Raw genomic sequence first — 20661 nt, 5'->3', positions numbered from 1 at the left:
GCGCGAATAGTTGGAGGACACACTCCGGTGTGAGGTTAAACTTAGCTTCTTTAAGAATAAAACGAACTTACTACCACAAAAAAAAAATTGTCTGCCCCTTGCTTTGGGTCCACGGATCCGAGAGCGCGACGACACAAATAATTATCATTTTTGTTTATCATAGAAACTTAAAAATATAAAATTATTTCATATAAGAAACTCTATATTCCAGTACCGCAAATATGTAAATCCCGTTACTTAGTTAACTTATATTTAGTTAGTAAAAGCGATAAATTTAACAAAGCGATCGATAAGAGCGATAAATCTAACAATGGGTTCGTATCATAAAATCTTTTTTTTTTAAACCTTTAAAAAAACAAGATAGGTAGCTTTATTATTTTTTATATGACATCTTTAAGATAAAGATATGGTTATCCGGTTCGTCGGTTCGGTCATACATATTACCTCTAATAGAACAGAATGATCTTGGAGACAACATGTGGTTATAAACCACAACATGTGGTTATAAACGAGCAATTTGCAGATTCCACTATTTCCGACAATCTTATGGTACCTTCTATCTTTGGTATAAAGACATTACTATTGCACAGTGTGAAAAAGAATAATTTGTCTCATTGAAAGAAATCACGTGCCAGTGTGGAACTCATATTATTGGCATTTCTTTTTTTTATGAGAATACCCGCTGTCGACGTTAGAGGTGTCTCTAAATAAGTCTTAACATCAATCGATGTATTAATGTTAATATATTATTCAAAGCACCAGCGGTGATTCGTGGTAAATATCTTAATGCCACACTATAATCGTACTTTGCTAATCTGATATAAATTAAAATGGTAATGTTTAAAATTCGTTCAGCACTTTGAACGGGCTAAATCGTAATCAAACTTAATTCCATATTTTTTGTTTTTCAGAATTATTAACTGGGTAGTAAAATGGCGGATCGGCTTACACAATTGCAAGACACCGTTAATCAGGTAAATGACTTCGTACTAAAAAATAACCAGTTTTTTATATGAAATAATCATTGCAGCAAGCGGAGCACTTCTGCAATGCAATTGGTGTAATTCAACAAACGTCCCTTCCAAGTAAATTTGTTAATTTTGAACGCATTGGACCCCAAACGCCAATCCCGTGTCCGCCGCAAGAAGACTATGCCCAATTATTTGCACAGTTAATTGCACGATGTGCTAAAGACATCGACACCCTAATTGAGTCTCTTCCAAATGAAGACAGCTCCATTGAACTCCAAAATTCTAGCCTTAAAAGGCTCGAGATCGAAAACCAGGGAACTGCTAGAGACCTAGAGGAAGTAGTGCAAAGAGGCGAACTATTGCTAGAAAAAATGCAATATGCTTTGGAAAGCATGGCTCAGGCTCAATTAGATATGCAAATAACACTCAAACATGATTTACAATAATCACATTTTTGTATAAAGGCAAAATTATTTTTTAAATTTAAGATAATGTATTTATTGCATTTTTGTTCTTTATGTTTACAGATCAAATGGGTTCTAATATATACATATTGTTTTTATAAGTAAAGTTCAAAAATCTATGTTTAACTTAATTTAGACCTAAACCATTTTGAACAGCACCTCTGACCTCGTTGATATAATTGATTATAGTTTTAGTTCAAGAAAACATTCCTTTAAGTTACAAAAGATACTATATATACTTACACATACCACTTTGGATTTTATAAACAAATTAAATTTATGTGCTCTTAAATATGTAATTCATTGCTGTAAATAAGTATTAGGTTTTAATGAATATTTAATTCATTGCTGTAAATAAGTATTAGTTAAGTGTGCCCCGACATCCTTGGGCGCCGCATAGGCAAGGTATTTTTTCTTCTTCTAGTGGAAATTTATAGTCGTAAGTTATTTCCTCGTTTATTCCAATGGGTTGTTTTGAATATATTACTATCTTCTTTTCAGATTCAATAGTTATAACCTTAGCGTAGCAATTCGGCTGAAAAACAAAATTGTATGTTGGTAACATAATGTCAAAGTACCCAGTTATACTTACATTGCAACTGTGATTTATAAATCGAGCTAAGTTTCCACATTTAGTTGCGTCGATTATAGTTTCCATGTCAATTCGAAACAAATAGGAACTACCAATTCCAATCGCTTCATACTTTGTTTCTCTTAGATCAGCAACTACAGGTCGAATCATCTGACCAACATATTCAATAACCATTTCGTCTGCAGCTATGGGCTCCATTGCAAACAATCCCCAATCGTGTATCGCAGATTTTGCAAACTTAAGCTGTTTCTTCCGAAACTTTAGCTGATTAAATTTTAAAAGCTCAGATTCACCCATAGAACCAAAGGCTGTTAAAAGTCTTCTCTGGTTTGAGCGAGCTTCGCGGGAAATTCCTTGCATTTTGGAAATTAATTTATTGTGATGATGATTTGTAAGTGCTGTAGGTTCATCGCTCCGATCTTCATTAAAAGAATCTTCTGTATTGGCTTTAGCATGATGGTACTTATGCTTAGCCTTTTCTCGAACATCTAGTTTGTAAAATCCTTCAGTTCGCGCACATCCAGTCTTATGTCGCATCAGTTCGTCGTCTTTTCTTCGCTTTTTTGTTGGCGGTGGCCAAAAAGCTCGGTCAGTTGTGCAGTGATCCACCCAGTGAGTGTTATTTAAAAACATTCTAGAAAACAAATGCCAATAAAATAAAAATAAGATGGAATGCTATAGTCGAGCTCCGCGACTATCAGATACCCGTTACTCAGCTAGTGTGAATGTGAAATATCATAATTTTTCTGGAATATCGATACATATTGGGGAATATATGAAAAAAAAATCTAAAAATTGTTCAAATTTAGCCGGTTTGACGGCTATAGGGCGTTAAAGTGGGCGTGGCAAAAAGTATTTTTGCAAATCGATAGAAAATTACAAGACTAATGAAAATGTGTGCGATCTATGGGCGTTAGTGTGGGCGTGGCAACATGGGTCAACAAACCTGCGCTGCGTCTTTGGCTCTCGAATCTGTATACTGAATCTAAACCTTCCCGCTTTTATAGTTTCTGAGATCTCGACGTTCATACGAACAGACGGACATGGTTAGTTCGACTCTCGATCAATATCATGATCAAGAATATATATTCTTTTTATGGTCGGAGACGCTGCCTGTTACATACTTTTCAACGAATCTAGTATACCCTTTAACTCTACGAGTAACGGGTATAATAATATACTATAACATAACTAATAACACTCACGCGTACGGTTCCTTATGCAAATGGTCCAAATAACTCATTTTTATAAAGTTTATATCTTCTGCATCAATGCCTTTTGTTAAAAAAGTGTACAAAATAACCATTTCTTCATTCTGATCACGAGTTTTATACATATCACACGGAACAAAATGTACATTTTTGTGTGCCAATTCGGCCCATTCATCTCTGTTTGGTGCCATTTTAGGCTTTACATTTGACATCCTGGGGGCCGAATCTTTCTTTTTCTTTTGAGTACATATTGGATCCTTGCGAGGTCTGCCGGGACCTGTCCTTGTCATTTGGCTAACATTTGCAATGTTCTCTGTTTCTCGTTTTAAACTGTTTTTAGTTTCATTCACTTTACCAGATGGATAATCGCACAAAGATACTGAGTGCGGCGGCAACGAATAACAATGCTCTAACGCAACCTGACTCGCCTGAGAAGCTTGGCTGGAACCGCCCTCAGAATACACTGGCGATTGAGTTCTTTTGGTTTTACCCTTTGAACTTGTATACACTTTGTTACAACCGTTTGTAACATCACCCTCTTCATGAGGGCCAAATTCGTTTATATCGTTTTCAACATTAATTATATTGACTAGAGTCATATCAACTTTACTTGCACTTTCAAAACATGATCTTGTTTGGGAAATAGCTTTTTTTCTAGTTTCGTCATTTTTATTTGTTGGGGAGTTTCTGCATTTTACAATGCTATTAGGCGACTGTAGGTTTTTATCCAATGACTTTTCAATACTCTTTTCTTGTTCCTCTAAAAATTCTCGTTCAATTTGAGCCATGTACTCAGTATTTCTCTTTCTTCTTTCCTGATATTCTTTCTCCTCCTCGGAGTCGCTGTAAATTCTATCGTATTCAAATAACGGCTTTTGTTTACAATCCTCCTTTTTTTTAATTTCTTCCTCATTGTAACCCGGTGGTGGAACGGGTGTAAGAGAGCGCCTACACTCTTCATTCAGTTTTGAAATCGTTGATAATAATAATGTGGGTTCAATCCCGTTTTCATCCAATCCGATGCAACTATCTTTACTGATTTCTTCGAGATCAGATAAAATTGTTGAAATATTTTTTTCTTTTAAATCAGAAAATAACGTTCTATCATTATCTTCATCTGTATCGGAATAAATATTCTTTTTTGTGCGCCTAGTTACGTTCTCTTTTTTGAATTCATCTGACTCCGAATATACATTTCTCACATCTATAACCTTATCCATTTTACGCACTCGATTCCTGTTTCTAATCGTTTTTTTTCGTTGATTCAGATTTCTTTGACCATATCTTCCAGGACTATCTTCCTCACTAGTCCTAGCCTTTTCTACAGAATCGATTGCTTCATACTCAGCTTCACTAGAAGTGGAAGAAGACGAAGAAGAAAAAAAACTTGAAGCACTTCCCTTTCTTTTTGAATTAAGACCAGATGTATGCGATTTAGTGTCTGACTCTTGAATTGGGACTGGACCTTTAATGTTTAAATGTGCAGTATCGGAGGTTTCCACATTAGAATCCTCCTTTTCTGAGTCGGAGCGTTGCACCATTTCCTCTTGGTCACTTAAATCTCTTTCCAAAAAATTTCTTTTGGTGGGTATAGGGCTAGGAAGTTTTCTTATACGCCGAAACGACGGCAACTTGGGCATTGCTGCCCGCAAGCCTATACTGGAGTAAGATTGAAAATCTGCAGCTTCCCTGTGGGCATTAATAAGAAGATTTATATCAGGATACTTTTCGTTATTAGAAGTATCTTTAATAAAATTTAAAGGTGTGTTGACAGTGGAGTCTGCTTTTTCGGATAGTGGCTTTGAACGGGCTTTTGATGTTTGCTCGTCCCACCAGGTCTCAAAATGTTTAAATGCAGTTATCTCGATCAAGCGCTTATTAACGTCTCTTTTTAAAATCTGTTTTAGCTCTTCGACAATATAGCCAATTACTTTTTTTACTTTTTGACGTATTCCATCATTCTGATCTGATAGAGCACCTTTATTGTAGTCGTATGGCTTAGAAAACGAATCAAAATTAAATGATGTAACGGCTTTTAAATATTCAGACTGCATGTAAGCGCCATTTGAAAATAAACGACTTGTAGATTCAGACGGAATACCGGGAAGATAGTGCCCATAGCCAGTAGCATGGTAATAAAAAGGATTTTGATTCGAATGGGGATACATGTAAGATGACATAATACTCTTAAACTCTGCACCATCCTTGGTCTGGATAGGATCCTCGTGGGAAGATAGGCTCGATAAAGACATATTGTCATCATTTACTTCCTTTTCGCCTATTAAACTGAGTTTTGACTTGTCCTTTTTACCTATTATTTCTTCATCACTTGATATATCACTTGCTTCATTTTGCTGATGGAGAACTTTATTACTTTTGTCACATGACCTTTTTTTGTTCTCCGAGTTGTTTGAATCGGAATTAACATCCGAAAAAACTTCAGGTTTGCCTTGATCTGTTTCTGAATCGCTGCTATCCATTTGAAGAAAAGGCGGTGCATTTCCAAAAGTTTTTCCTTTAAATATTAAAGCTATTCGAGTATCTAAATCCACGTTCCCTGGATCGGAATTCGGTTGTGTAACTGACTTTAATTTAGTCGCGAAATTAACGTTTGACGGCACTGGCGGTTGAAGTTTTGCGGAGCCATAATGCATAGGCACAATACAATTTTTGTCGTGTTCCTCTTCATCCCAGTTGTCAGTCTCTTCTGGTGGCGGTGGGGGTGGTTGTACTGGCTGAAAGTCAGGCTGAAACGCAGTCCAAGCTCTCCGATCAGACCATGTGTTAATATTTTCAATTGAAGGAAAAGAACAGCTATTGAAGTCATGGCTTGCAGTAGGAAGACTGGAACCGGGATAGTAACTACTTATTGTATTCGAAGAACGTCTAACATCAGTTTCAATATATTCATGCAATGAATAGCGGTTACAATACTTAAGACTTCCGCGATCCCTTCGATCGATTTCAGCAGATCGTTCAGGATCTCTTCCGCGGTACTCTCGATCTTTAGATGAGTTATAATTATGTTCTCTTTTTTCCCTGGGCTGCTCTCGGCCTTTTTCATGAGATCTTTTACGGTCTCGAAACGACTCTCGCTCCCTAGAACGACAATAATCACGAGGACGTGAATCTGAATCTCTAGATCTTTCTCTTGTCATGATCAATATATCCCGAGAATCTTCTGGGGATATATCACTAGAACGGCGTCGATAAAAAGTACGGCGACACCTTAATGAAGTGCCGTTTTCTCGCTTTCCACGATCACGGTCATAGCTTCGCTCTGACGTATGTCGACTGCGCTCCTTAAAATGGCGATCTCTTTCTCTTTCCTTGTCGCGATTCCAGTTTCGATCCCTACTACGGTTTGCAATTTCCGAATTGGTTTGTGTGGTGTAGATATCCTTTAAGTGTTCGCCGTTCTTTTCAGGATATCCGTGGATGAATTCGGTATCCTCCAAAGCAGCCTGCTGAAATGTCCATTGCGGTGTTACTTTTGGACCCATTAATTGTTTTCCAGCGACTGAATTTGTAAGGCTCTCAAGAGATTTTTTTAATGTGGCACCAAAAGGGTCGCAAAACACATCTAAGATCTACAATACATAGATACATTAGAATACGACAAAAGCTGAAAAACTTCATCCTACCTTTCCCATTACAGACTTTTGATTGTATTTTTCAACGAATTTTCTCGCTCCCTTCGTACTATCAAACACTATACGAGCAATGCCCAAGTGTTTGTTTGTGATGGGATGATGGTAAATATTTATTTCATCAGATGTTCCACATTTATCCAGCATGCTAGCAAGAAATTGCTTGTCGATGTTATCATTTAGGTTCACTATAGTAACTTCGACTGCTGGTGGCTGGCCCACGTAGTCGCAATCGATGACAAACCTATGGGATGGTCTATGTTCTTAGCTGAAATTGTTTAATTTAATGAATGGTTACCTCGGAATAAGAAGCATAAGTGGTTCAACAGCCCTGGCGCGTATGCGAATAAGTGGGTTCCGTGGATCCCTAGGTGTTATTGTTGGATAGGACGGGTCTCCTGGCATTAAACCATCGTAACGATAGAGTCTGGTACCACATTTAACCAACTGTGGATCAGATAGCAGTTTAAAGTTGCGCGGCATTTTGGAGGTTGCCAGAGACGAATCATGGCTGTTGCCGGAATTGTTGACCAGGTTAATATTCCGAATGTCCTGCATCTGTGTCAAAAGAGTCTGTGTTCAACTATGAGCAAACCTATAACTCTGGAGCAACTGTTTAATATTAATATTAGGTAGCTGTTTTGTAAGGAAGATAGCCACTTTCGTAAAAGCTATATAAATCTGAACAATTATAAGGAAATTTATTGGTGCATGAATATAAAATCTTACATACCTAGTTTACTTATTAAAAATAATAATATAATATAAAAATATTTAGAAATATCACAAAAATTCTCTGCGATCTGTTTTGATTTGAAAAGGATGAACAGCGAATATATAATATATAATTATATCAGAAAAGTTTACGCAGATTTTTGAATTATAGAACAAATAATTCAATTAGTTTTTTAATCATTATATTGTTTGGATGATAAAATTAACTGAATGAAATACCAAATCACAATGCAAATAATACACAAAAAACGAGGCTTTCGATTTGTAGGGACGATAATAATGAAATCGATTTCGTAAATAATAACCAGTTCAGACTGTGGCTAATTTGGGAAGTTAGGTGACAGTTGTTTCTACCATTTCATAAAACCTTAAGGTTAGTTTTAGGGCAAGAAAAGTTAAAAGTCCCAAATCAAATACCACATTTTTTTAAAAATACAAATTAACTTTCATGTAGTTGCGCCTAGTTGCATTAAAGCATCGTTGGCCAAATTTCAATCTTATCTAATAGTGGCTAAACATTACGGTAATTAATAACAAACTCCACCAATATACATTAAGAATCAAATAAAAAGTTTGCTTGAAGTCACGTGTATTTTCGATCTTGAGAAGATAACTTTTGTGAGTTCTGTGAACTTTCGAAATAGCTCCATATACATATAAGTTTTGTTTTCGCTTCGGAAATAAAATTAACAAACAAGATTTTATCTTTACTTAATAATTTTAGTAAGAATATCTATGTGAAACAGATTTTACACATTGCATTATTCTTACAATAACGGCTTTTATCAGTGACAAGGGCATGTACATAATATCACAAAATAAATTTCAAAAATGACTTTGTATTAGAATATATGTCATTAGAGTATTTAGTTGCGACGTGGGAAAAATAATAAGGCGATGATTGTTGAGTGCTTGTGCCCGCACTTCCTGCCTCAAGATATGACTTTTACAAAAAACAGTTTTCATATATATATTTATTTTATATTTTTTTCCCTCACTACTTTTTATTTTAATGATTGTACTTTTTTTTAATGTAATGACTGCTTTTTGGAAAATTTTTGTTTTAAATTACAGTAGTTGTAATAATTTCCTTTGCATTTGATTTAATTATTTATATATTTATATTTATTAAACCATTTGACTTAATAATAATGTATGTATTTTTATTATTTAACATTCAAACCAGATTCAGTTGAATTATTTTGGTATATAAATATATATATATATATTATATTATATATAAATATTATAATATTATATAAATTTGGGAAGACAAGCGCACAAGAATTTTGGTTTTCTATATTATTATATATAATTAATTTAAAACATAAATGTAATATTAGTGTAATATTTATTTGTTATAACAAAGTTAATTAAGAGTATTTACAAGTGTGTAATATTTAACCGACTGAACTTCACGCAACACTATTTCTATTTTCAACGACTGTCCGACTTGACTAATCGTCACCGAAAAACCGCGTTCTTTTCGACTTCTCTTTTTCATCTTCTTTTACTTGACTTCTTGGCGACGACTCCCTCTATCTTCACGATCTGCAACATCTTCTCGATCATTCCAGCCAACTGCTCTCCTGGTCTTATCGATAGTTTCCTGCAGTGCTGCCACCTGTGCTATAGCGCTGCTATCACTATTATTGTTTACATTCGGCCATCCTGCTCATCATCGTTTTTCCCAGACGATAAGTCATCCTCATTGTTCTGAGCATACTTCCATAGCTTCATGTTATCAGCACTCGTCCAAGTTGAGCTTGAGCAGTTTAATGCGGCTATTCAGCTTATCCATTTGCTCTATGTCTCCGTTTATCCTCGATGTTCATTGTAAGCTCCTTAACCTTCTTGTCCATCTTCCGATTGGCCTTTTGCTGCAACAGCCTCTCCTTGCCTCATTCTCCAGCTACTGTTCTAGGTTGCCGATCTTGGCCTATAGCGTGGCGATTGTCGCCTATACTTTAGTGCGCTGTGCTGTCTCGATTTCGGCGTTCGAGCAGAGCGCGCCCGTTTTCGTTCTTCTGAGTTCGATTTTTCGTTCGCCAACTTAGAGGTCAGCTGCTCAATCTGCAGCTGCGCCTTGCGGCTGCGATCCAGCAGCACCTCAGAGTTGGACTGTTCCTCCTCAAACTCCTCCTCAAGAGTAGCAATGCGGGCTTCCAATCGTCGCTTCTCGTCGATCATTAAGAGCCCTTGCTGGCAATTTCTTCGGCCAATTCGGTACGCTCCGATTCAGCAGCACGTCGCGCCCTCTATGAGCTGGCCAGATCTTCAGTCAGCTGTAATACTTTTGCCTCCAGGGCCTTGACCTTGCGCTCGGCCTCCTTGCTCAACGCCTGTAGTTCCTCCTTGGCGGCCATTGTTTCCTCGGCGTCTCGCAGCGCGTCCTTGACTTGTGCTTGCAGCTTCTTCACTACGACGGTTCTACTGGCGAAGCTTGAAATAGATTGTTGTTCACACTATAACTTGTGCGTACACTTAATGAGTTCAATTCGGGTGTTTGAATCTAACTGACTCGCTGCTGCGAGGGCTTCGCCTTTTATTCATTCTTACATAGGTTCTTATCATCTATTTATATAATGCAGCGCTTGTAAGACGCCGCAGTCTGCGTTGGTAAATGCAGCTGAGTTTTATTCTTAAATCTATGTTTGAGGCCTCCCGCGTGGTCATATCTCTTGACACTCCGCTGCAATCGTACTTATCTGTAGTTGCCACTTATGCTGTCCCGTGACATGCTTATTGCAGCCCATAAATAGAACATATTTATAGTTTGCTTACTTATGTCTAAACACATATTTAGACAATGGTCGAACGATTCCTTCTTTTAACCAGTCATCGACTTGTTTTTTAACGGCTTTGGCTTCAACTGGAGGATGTCGACTTGTTTGATGACGAAACGGCTTAATCTTCTCATCGGGCACCACTCAACTTCCAGCGGCACCGTGCCCGCCTTGCCCAGGCCACGCAACAAAGAACGACATAGACTTAGCACAATATCTTTAGCCTCATGTACACAGAGTGCTTCACAACCGTAACATCAGCACCCGTGTCAACCAGGAACGCAACTTCAATAACATTTAGTATAATGTTCTTCAGCCGTTTGGAATCCTTTACCAATTGCACCAATTTCACTGACTGTAGGCACTACATAGCACTTTGTTCCAGAATTGCAATCTTTCTTTATGTGTTCAGACGATCCACAATTGAAGCAACGACGAGCCGTCTTTTTAATGTTGTTATAATGCTGTTGCTGACCGCTGCTGTAAATCTGCTTTTTTGTATTGTTTTCACCTACTTATTCCAAATTTTCATCCCGCTCCTTAGATTCCTCATATGTATTACAAGTATCATAATAAATTTGTATTCGGTTTTCATGCTCAGTCCATTTACAACATAACGTATTACAGATTTGGTTTCAAGACGTATTCTTGGAAACTCTCCGTTTGTGATTTTTTCCTATTTGCCAGTTTTTCGTGTACTTCTGCACTTCCCAATCTCCGTTTGAACTCTGTTAAAAGCGTTCTTTTCAATTCTTCATACGAGTCTACCAGCTCCGATTCCAAGAACAACTGTGCCGTCTTTGTCATGTTTGATCGCGCTTGCTCATATTTTTGCCCTTCGTTTAGCCCATACGCATCAGCATTCAACTCAATCCAATTTTTGACAGGCACCGACACGCTGTCAAAATCTGCCACAACTTTACCGAAGCCCTCCATTGAGACTTTTGGAGTATTCTGTGCCACTTCATCAGCTTGAATTTTCAAACTCAGCGGTTGAATTATTTGTTGTAATTGTACTTGATTTTCCATCATTGCTTCTTCTCTTTTCTTTTGTGGTTGTCTTCGTGTATTTATTTGTCGCGACGCTTTCTGTGTTTCACCGTAGTTTTTTGCTGTTTCTTTCGTACCTCTCCTTCTTGCAGCTGCTTCTGAACTTGACGCACTTCGCATTTGTCTCTATGTTTCACCGTTACTTTTTTTCGAAGCCAAACATATACACATTAATTTTTAGTTTCTGACGCAATTTCACAATAAGGCGAGTTATTTAAAGAGTTTCACCTTAATTTATTAGTGTAATATTTATTTCTTATATCAAAGTTAAGTTTAAGAGTATTTACAAATGTGTAATATTTAACCGACTGAACTTCACGCGACACTACTTCTACTCTTAACGACTCTCCGACTTGTTTAATCGTTGCTGAAAAACCGACCGACTTATTCGCTTTTCCACAACTCTTGACTTATGCGCGTTCTTTTCAACTTCTTATACTTGACTTCATGGCGACGACTCGCTCTATCTTCACGATCTGCAACTTCTTCTTCGATCATTCCAGGCAACTGCTCTCCTGGTCCTATCGATAGTTTCCTGCAGTGCTGCCACCTGTGCTATCGCTCTGCCTACACTATCATTGTTTACATAACTATAAATATGTAAACGGTACCTAATTCGAGCGGCGATTTAAACGATTATATTATTTCATCATATTGCTACGAATTTCGCCAAAACTCCAAATATGTAAATTCGTTTCTAGGATCAGAATTGATTTCGGCCCGAAAATCATCTTCTTGCACAAGTACGCACACATATACAAGTTCTCGTCTGTCGTTTTTACTCACAATAATAATAAAATAATAGCACTACTGCAGGTGGAAAGTTGATTTCCTAAAAAAAGGTATTGGATGTTTATTTTTTTTAAAGTCTGATTGCATGAATTATAAGTACCATATATTGTCTCTCTATGCAAGAAATTTTGACTCTCTCAATGTAACGGTTCTTTTTGTTTTTGGGCACTTTCTGCAAAAGGGCGCTAAATGAGGCGGTAACAAAAATAGCACTGACCACGTTTTTGCTGAATAAAATTAATAGGAGTGATTGCTTTGGGTTTTTTTTCGACAAATTTTGAAAAAAGGAGTTGCATTAAAGGTTTTAATTCAATTTTTTTCGAAAGAAGCCCAAAAATTTTCTAGTTATGGGGTCGGGGAAAGCATTCTACCGTCGAAAAAAGGAATTTGATTAAAAACATGATCTCTGAAGGTAAAACCTACGCTAAAATGGGGCGGTTTGTTGGTTTTTAAAACAAAATGATCCGCAACGCACTTCTGTTTGTCGAAAATAACGAAAAACGTGGAAGAAAGCCCTCTATGTCCAACGTGGAGATCAAGCGCTTGGTTCGGCAAAGCAAGAAGGAGCCTTTTAAGCCGGCGACGGAACTGAAGAAGGAGCTCCAGATAGCTGCAAGCGTGGAAACAGTTCGCAAACACTTAAGACAAAACAACCTTAGTGTGTGCAGTCCCAGAAAAGTCCCGCTTCTGACTGCTAAGCATGTGGCAAAGCGAATCGAATATGCCAAGATACGCAAGGACTGGCCTGTGAAGAAGTGGCGCCACATTTTTGTGGTCAGATGAGAGCAAAATTGTGTTTTTTGGTTGGAAAGGCTCTCGGTCTTATGTTCGGCGTCCACCATGAGCTGAATATAATCCTCGCTTCACATTTAGGACGGTAAAGCACGGGGGATCACACATCATGGTATGGGCGTGCTTTTCATACTATGGAGTAGATCCGATTCATATGATTCAAGGCATCATGGATCAGCACATTTACACAGATATCCTGAAAAATGTGATGGCACTATATGCCGAGGATGAAATGCCGTTTTTTTGGGACATTTCGACAGGATAACGACCCAAAACACACGAGCAAGAGAGCTCGAAAGTGGTTTGAGCAGAAATCGATCCGAGTAATGAAATGGCCTGCTCAGTCACCCGACTTGAATCCAATCGAAAAACTTTGTGCGGACGTAAAAAAAAGGTTTCTGAAGCCAAACCCAACAATAACGAGGAACTTTGGTTTCATGGGAGATCGAGGATCAAGGATTCATGGAGCAAAATTCCTCAAAAACGGTACCAGGACTTGGTGGACTCCATGCCAAGAGGATGCGCAGCTGTCATTGCCTACAATGGTCACGCAACCAAATATTAATATTCTTTAAACATAGTTCTTAAGATATAATCCATTTGTTGAACTCTTATTTTATTTTTTGATTTAGTTTTAGCAAAATACGAGAAACAGTGCTATTTTTGTTACCGCCTAAACTTGAAGGTTTTTTTTTGTTTTACCAATTATTTTTAAAATATCCATTAGATCTTTTACCAATTTTATTATTTCGATTGAAAATCATTGTAGTATTTAAGATTAGTTAAAAAAATTATGAAAAAATGTCAGAAAATAGAGAAACGATGGGGCAAACACGAAATGTGCTTATGGTGCTATTATTGTTACCGCAACTGTACATGTTTGAAGTTTTGGCCAATTTCGTAGCAATATGATGAAATTGCGCGCTTTTTTAAAATATCAAATTGGAATATAAAACAAAACTGAAACTGAAAAACAACTGAATCTAATCTGAATTTTAAATAATAAAAATTGTTTATTTACATACATCATATTCAGTCAAATGACTTAATAAATATACTAAATAATTAAAGAAAATACAAAGGAAATTATTATAACTACTGTAATTTAAAACATAAATTTTCCAAAAAAAAAAAAAAAAAAAACACAACATTGAGAAATAAATATTTCATAAAAATAATACGTAGTAGAAAATAAAAATTAATAAAATAAATAAAAATATGAAAACTGTTTATTGCAAAAGTCATATCTGGAGGCACGAAGTGCGGACACCAGCACTCAACAATCACTGCCCAATTAATTTTTCTCAAGTCGCAAGCTGAATACCCTAATGACAATATAAAGTCATTTTCGAAATTTATTATGTGATGTACATAAATTGGGCTATTACTATTTCTAAGCTTTATTTAAATAATAATAACGTTAAGGCAATGCAAAACAAGAACTTTTCGCATGGTGCCAATTGATAAAAAATAATATAGATTTAAAGCCAACGAACTTCTAAGGTGAAAGGCATATTTTGTCAAATTTAAAATGCACTATGGTCCAGAATTCGTTTTTTTTTTTTTTTTTGGCATAAAGTCTAAATTTTTATGTCAATATATCGTCCTTTAGCAATTATTTTCTAATAGAAAATTAATCATATAAATCAAAACCAAAAACAAAATTGACCGAAAGCCTTACTAAATCGTTTTATGAGCTTTTAAAGGTGAAGTGTTAAACAGCTGATTGAGAGAATGCAATTCCCGCCAAATTATTAGCTTACTCTTGCACCTGGTACTATCGTTAATACGCATCCATAAATAATAGTAAAATTTGGAAAATAAATGCCAAGGTATGATGTTTTTAACGTATGTAGGTAATATATGTGTAGTTGTACTGTTTTTGTCTTGTGTAACATCAAATTTATCTGTATTTAAACGGATAATTCTAACGTGTACCCTGTGTTTCGGGAGTATAACTAATTTTCTGACAATTTCTGACAAAAGTTAAAAACGTCAGTTTGTACCTTTAACTATTGTCTTTGACGGTAAAGTAATATTTTTTGCCCATTTTTGCTCGTTTTCTTAAAAATTTGATTTTGTATAGGCAAGTTCGAGTTCAGACATAGCGACCTCCTGGACATTTGGAGGCGTAACAATAGGCAAATAAGTTATGTTTCAGATTACGTTTATTCCGCAATCAACAACAATAATCTGGAATCGAAAAAGACAGAAGAGGTTGACAAAAAAATAGTACATTTTGAATTAAAACTGCCCGAGTGTAACAGACAACTAGACCGATTTACTTCCAAAGATACCAAGTGGATGGCGTCTAAGATAAGAATTTTTGTTAGTGATTTTGAAAACTGCAAGACAACCAAGCAAATGGGACGCCGAAACTTATCTTACCAAAATGCAGGAGAAAGATTAAAAAGGAAACTGAAAATGCGAGTGAAGCCCGGAATAAACTTTACAAAAGGAACCGACTATCACATGCAAGGAAAAATAGTCGGATCAATACGATGAGTGATATTTTTCACAGAGCTATTGATTCCTCGGACCCACTATTATCAACAATTTCTTTAAAAGAAAGAGAGAGAAAAAATAGGAAAAACCACTTCCGAAGGTAGTAATAAGTCTTTTGGAAATACAGTCTAATGTTAAACCTGATCCATGAGACAAAATATTGGATTCACATTCTGATTCTGATTCGAGTTCAGATTCGGAAATTTATAATGTAGAACTAGAAGATGTGGTCCAGTCAAGAGCTGCACGTCACGCATCTGGGCTCCCCTGGTACGTGACGAACATAGTCATCGAAAGAGATCTGAAAGTTACCCTTCTTGGGGATCAGATTAATTTCCACAGCAGCCGTTATGCCGACAGGCTTATGGCCCACCCGAACCGACTAGCAACTATCCTAGCTGATCCCATCTCTCTCCGAAGACTGAAGAGGGTACACCCCAGCGATCTCCTTACCCGGAGGATAACATAACATATTACATTTTCTTTTGTACTTTATAATTAAGATACCACTTGGTCTCATTTATCTTTATCACACATTAGGTTAAGTTCAGAGGAATTACTGAACGATTCCTTTTGAAATCTTAATAAATAGAATTAGTTACTCCAAAAAAAAAAAAAAAAAAAAAAAAAAAGAACTAGAAGATATACACTATCAATCAATATACAATTTAAAAAAAAAAAAAAAGACAATGAAATTTCGTTGACTCCTGAGTCATACCAGTAGTTAATATGGGAGGCAAGAGAGGGCGTGGTCGCACAGACTCCAAATTTTGGGCGCAAGCTATTTGTGATTTAACAACAAAATGTACAAAGTTTCAAGTCCGTATCTCAATTTTTAGACTTTATGCCAAAAAAATCGAATTCTGGACCACAGTGCGATGCATGGGCATACGTGTGCACACGTATGCTATCACTGTATGCGTAGAAAAGAGCTGTTTGCTGTAGCTCTCTCCGCTCTTTTTCTCTCGTACAAAAACTCGAGAGAGCCTGGAGCCACCTCTAGAGCCACGGCCAAAAAATCGTATGGCGCTACGCATCTTGTTATTCTTGTATGTCGCACTACTTTAGGAAATAGTCCTCTCCGGTTGGGATTCTCCAATCCAGTTTGGAGGAATCCACTTCAGGATGGGCCACCTGATAGTGGACTGCCGCAACGCAACCACTGCTGAGTGGCTGCAATCAGCAGTCCCCAGCCTCAGTAAGTGGAGCGGTGTCTCCCTGGAGGTAAGGATGGGCGACGACCTGCCATCGTCACACAACATCACCATCTTCTGCCCCAGGACAGGGGACAAAACAACAAAGTGGATCATGGAATTGATCAAGAAACAGAATGACTTGGACACTGAGAACTGGCGTCTCATATCAAGGAAGAATGAGGGTGGTGGCTCGCTCCTCAGCCTTGGCATTGATGACAACTCATGCGCCAAGATTATCTCTAGTGACCACAAGCTGAGCTTCAGGTTTGGAGACATCTCAGTTTGTGGTCTAAAGAAGGCCAAAGCGATCAAATCCGGAACAAGACAGGTCGAGACTCCTCGAAATCCACCAGTCTCCGCGGAGAAGGAGAAGCCCAATAAGCTCTCCGAATCCAGCGACGATCTGGCGGATGATGAGGATCTTGATGCGACCATTATCGAGATGGGGGATCAGACCCCGTTATCCTTTCAGGAGCTAGGCATGGAACTAGACCTGCTGAGTAAGGAAGAAGCGATACCGGTGGATGGTGATCTGGATATCTCCAGATCAGCAACGCCGACGATGGAGCCGATCATTTAATTATCGGGAGTACAGTGATAGCTCAGGTGAACATTCATCGCGCCAAGGCGGCCTCGGCTGTGCTGGCAAGGATGTTCACCAAACAACATCGTGGGCTAGCCCTGGTACAGGAACCCTGATACAAGCAGGGAATAAAAGGACTGTACGTGAAGAACTCCAAGGTAATTTGGGATCAACGGGCCTCTTACCCTAAAGCCTGTGTCCTGGCATGTAGAAGTATTAATTATTATATACTTACAGAATTTCTCACGCGGGACTGTGTACCGAACGTGGTAGAAGATGTGGGAGCAGCCAAGAAGACTGTGGTGGCATCGGTATACTTTGCCGGTGACGAGGCGTGCCCACCGCCCGAAATCACTGCACTGGCAGAATACTGCAAGAGGACACACTCACCCATCATCATCGGATGTGATGCAAATGCACATCACGTAATATGGGGCAGCAGCGACGTAAATCAAAGAGGTGAGTCACTCTTAGAATTTATCTTGAATAACAATCTAGAACTCCTAAATGTCGGCAATGTTCCGACATTTGTTACCAGGGTAAGATCTGAGGTTCTGGACATTACACTTTCCAGCAGATCAGTGGCTTCGCATATAAGCGACTGGCACGTATCTCGTGAGGAGTCAATGTCAGATCACACAATTATTCGTTTTAACATAGGGCTAAATCTAGAATGCAGCGAGCGTAGGCGCAATCCCAGGAATACGAACTGGGAAGGGTTCAATGCCTCCTTACTTCGTAATCCAGCTTCTGGGGTAACCGGGAAACTCCGTACCACTCTAGAACTGGAGGCCGCCGTAGAAGATATTAACACGTGTCTAACTAACGCGTTTAGAGAAAACTGCTCCCTTGGTCGAGCCAAGAGGGAAAAAGATGCTCCATGGTGGAACGATCAATTGGAGAAGTTACGGAAAACGACCAGGCGTCTCTTTAACAAAGCAAAAAGAGATGGGAACTGGGATGCCTACCATGTATAACCATGAGATCAGGAAAGCCAAACGAAGGAATTATAGAACCTTCTGTTAGGCAATAGTAAACACATGTGAAGGCGAAAGACTTCACAGAGCCATCTCCAAAGCAGTGCCAGAATCAAATCAGGCATTACGTACGGAGGATAACTCCTATACTATAGGAAGTACGGAGAAACTTGAGGTACTACCGGGAAGCACGCTTCAAACGGATGGGAATACCCCGGTAACGGCTCAAAGTAGACCGTGTGCTACTGATTGGGCCAAAGCAAAATCAATAGTAACAACGGGGAGATTAAGATGGGCAATTGGTACATTCCAGCTCTACAAATCTCCTGGTCCAGATGGCATTCAGCCAATCCTGCTACAACGAGCGTTAAATCAGCTCGCAGTGCCGATCGGGAAAATACTGATCATCAGCCTAGCTTTAGGACACATACCTACTGCCTGGAGTATAGCAAATGTGGTCTTCATTCCAAAAGCAGGAAAGAAAGACATCACTGATCCCAAGTCGTTCAGACCCATCAGCTTGACATCGTTTTTGCTAAAATCGTTGGAAAAGCTAGTGGACGTCAGCATTAGAAGCTTGTAGAGCATCCGCTCCAACGGACGCAGCATGCCTACAGGGCGGGCAGATCAACTGATACTGCCCTATATCTCCTAAAAAGCCTTATTGAGGATTCACTTACTCATAAGGAAGTGGCGCTATGTGCCTTCTTAGACATAGAAGGTGCATTCGACAATACCTCTCATGAGGCGGTCAACGCATCCCTGGCAAGAAGAGGACTAGATGCAACAACCAGTAGATGGATCAAATCACTACTGGCATCTAGGCGAGCCATGGCCACTATAGGAGGACAATGACGACGACTTTTCGGATCCCTCCGAACTTGTTTTACGTGGCGTGTTCCACACTGAAGGGATTACAACCACGACACCCTGAACACCACAAGTGGTGCATGTATCAACATGGTGCATGTGTCTGGATACGCCAGACAAGCGTCCCGGACTAGAAGCTATAGCTATGTACATAGCGACCACCCCGGTAGCAATTCGAGTACTTGCTTGCCGGCAAGCACTCCCCCTTGCTGAGGAGCGAGATCTACCTAAAATCTCTACTGATCTCTGGGTCACAGCACCCGAGTTTTGCGCAACCAGCACCGTAACTCAAACGTCGAACACGAAGGCTCTACCCGCGATATGGGTACCAACCACAGCCACCACGATACTCCCACCAGGGGGCCTACCTCAATGTGCAGTCTTGGATAGCTGCACAACCCGTGGTACCGAAAGAGAGGCTCGGTGAGCCTCCTCCTTTTGCTCCGACAAGCATGGTTAGAGGAGCCTGTCGCTATATTAGTCGCCTCTTACGACAAGCAATAGCGGACAGTGGAATTATTCTCGCCCGCTAACCACACGACGAACTATAGGAGGACAGGCGTCCACAGTATCTACCACAAGGGGATGCCCCCAAGGGGGTGTCCTCTCGCCTCTCTTGTGGAGCTGGCTGGTAGACGAGTTGCTGGACAGATTGACCCGCAGAGGTATACTTTGCCAGGGCTATGCTGACGATATTGTCATTATAGCCAGAGGTAAATATGAGGAAACACTCTGCGATATCATTCAACTGGGCCTCAATATGACCAGCGAATGGCGCAAGGAAGTAGGTCTGAGCCTAAATCCTAGCAAAACTGTTATTGTTCCTTTCACAAATAGGTACAAGCTACAGAGAATGGCAATAACCCAGTCAGAATGTTGCATAGAGGCCAGCAAAGAAGTTAAGTATCTTGGGATAACCCTCGACTCCAAACTTAGCTTCAAAACTCATGTCGATAACACAATTGATAAGTGCACCAGAGCACTTTTCACGTGTAGGAAAATTGCTGGAAAATCGTGGGGAACCTCACCACGCATAATAAGATGGCTGTACCTCATGGTAGTCAGACCCATACTAACCTATGGAGTAATAGCCTGGAGTGATAGAGCACGCCTTAGCACCACTAAGGTGAAACTTCATAAGCTCCAAAGAATGGCCTGCATATGCATGACAGGATCAATGCGCACCTGTCCCACTGCAGCCCTAGAAGTACTAATGGAGGTAACGGCGCTTCATATCGTCATTGAAATGAAACGGAAAGCCACCCTAATAAGAATTGAGGGAGCAGGAAATGACTGCAACCTTATAAGAAAGGATGCTGAAAGCCTAAAAAGGGATATCCCTTTGCTGATGCAACAAAGGGATGAGATGTCAGCTGAGCACAGGTTCGCTCAGAACTTCAGCACTCATCTCAGTAATAAAAACAGTTGGACAACCCTGGAGAAAGTACACCCAATGAAACCACAAACAATAAAGTGGTATACAGACG

The 20661-nt window shown here is 39.0% G+C and overlaps 2 protein-coding genes and 1 pseudogene across 3 annotated transcripts; 1 reads left to right on the top strand and 2 right to left on the bottom strand.

The window, feature by feature from the left end:
* The first annotated feature begins 686 nt into the window (after positions 1-686).
* LOC6620476 (mediator of RNA polymerase II transcription subunit 21) lies at positions 687-1541 on the top strand. Of its 2 annotated transcripts, none has more exons than XM_032717756.1 (3): positions 687-774; positions 912-974; positions 1031-1541. In XM_032717756.1, exons 2-3 carry the CDS (start codon positions 933-935, stop codon positions 1415-1417), a joined length of 429 nt encoding a protein of 142 aa, XP_032573647.1. In that variant the 5' UTR covers positions 687-774; positions 912-932; the 3' UTR covers positions 1418-1541. The 2 variants fall into 2 exon arrangements, with proteins under 2 accessions (XP_032573647.1, XP_002044682.1); XM_002044646.2 differs by having other exon boundaries at positions 690-833.
* A 229-nt stretch (positions 1542-1770) lies between these two features.
* Positions 1771-7583, bottom strand: LOC6620474 (histone-lysine N-methyltransferase SETD1). Its single transcript, XM_002044647.2, has 5 exons — positions 7187-7583; positions 6883-7132; positions 3233-6828; positions 2028-2661; positions 1771-1970 (listed from the first exon to the last, which is right to left on the bottom strand). Exons 1-5 carry the CDS (start codon positions 7444-7446, stop codon positions 1797-1799), a joined length of 4914 nt encoding a protein of 1637 aa, XP_002044683.1. The 5' UTR covers positions 7447-7583; the 3' UTR covers positions 1771-1796.
* A 1310-nt stretch (positions 7584-8893) lies between these two features.
* Positions 8894-10706, bottom strand: LOC116801005 (annotated as a pseudogene).
* Positions 10707-20661: the final 9955 nt, after the last annotated feature.

This window comes from Drosophila sechellia, chromosome 3L (genome assembly GCF_004382195.2).
Source record: "Drosophila sechellia strain sech25 chromosome 3L, ASM438219v1, whole genome shotgun sequence".
Taxonomy (NCBI): Eukaryota; Metazoa; Arthropoda; class Insecta; order Diptera; family Drosophilidae; genus Drosophila; species Drosophila sechellia.
The sequence above is the reverse complement of the archived record's forward strand: the minus strand, read 5'-3'. Positions and strand labels throughout refer to the sequence as shown.

Bases quoted from the DNA above. Each gene is read 5' to 3' on its own strand.
- LOC6620474 (XM_002044647.2), bottom strand. From the start codon at position 7,446: ATGCAGGACATTCGGAATATTAACCTGGTCAACAATTCCGGCAACAGC. The intron at 2,662-3,232 runs GTGAGTGTTATT...TTTGTTTTCTAG, and splicing joins TTGCATAAGGAACCGTACGC to AATGTTTTTAAATAACACTC. The intron at 1,971-2,027 runs GTAAGTATAACT...TTTGTTTTTCAG, and splicing joins TTATAAATCACAGTTGCAAT to CCGAATTGCTACGCTAAGGT.
- LOC6620476 (XM_032717756.1), top strand. From the start codon at position 933: ATGGCGGATCGGCTTACACAATTGCAAGACACCGTTAATCAG. The intron at 975-1,030 runs GTAAATGACTTC...TAATCATTGCAG, and splicing joins TGCAAGACACCGTTAATCAG to CAAGCGGAGCACTTCTGCAA.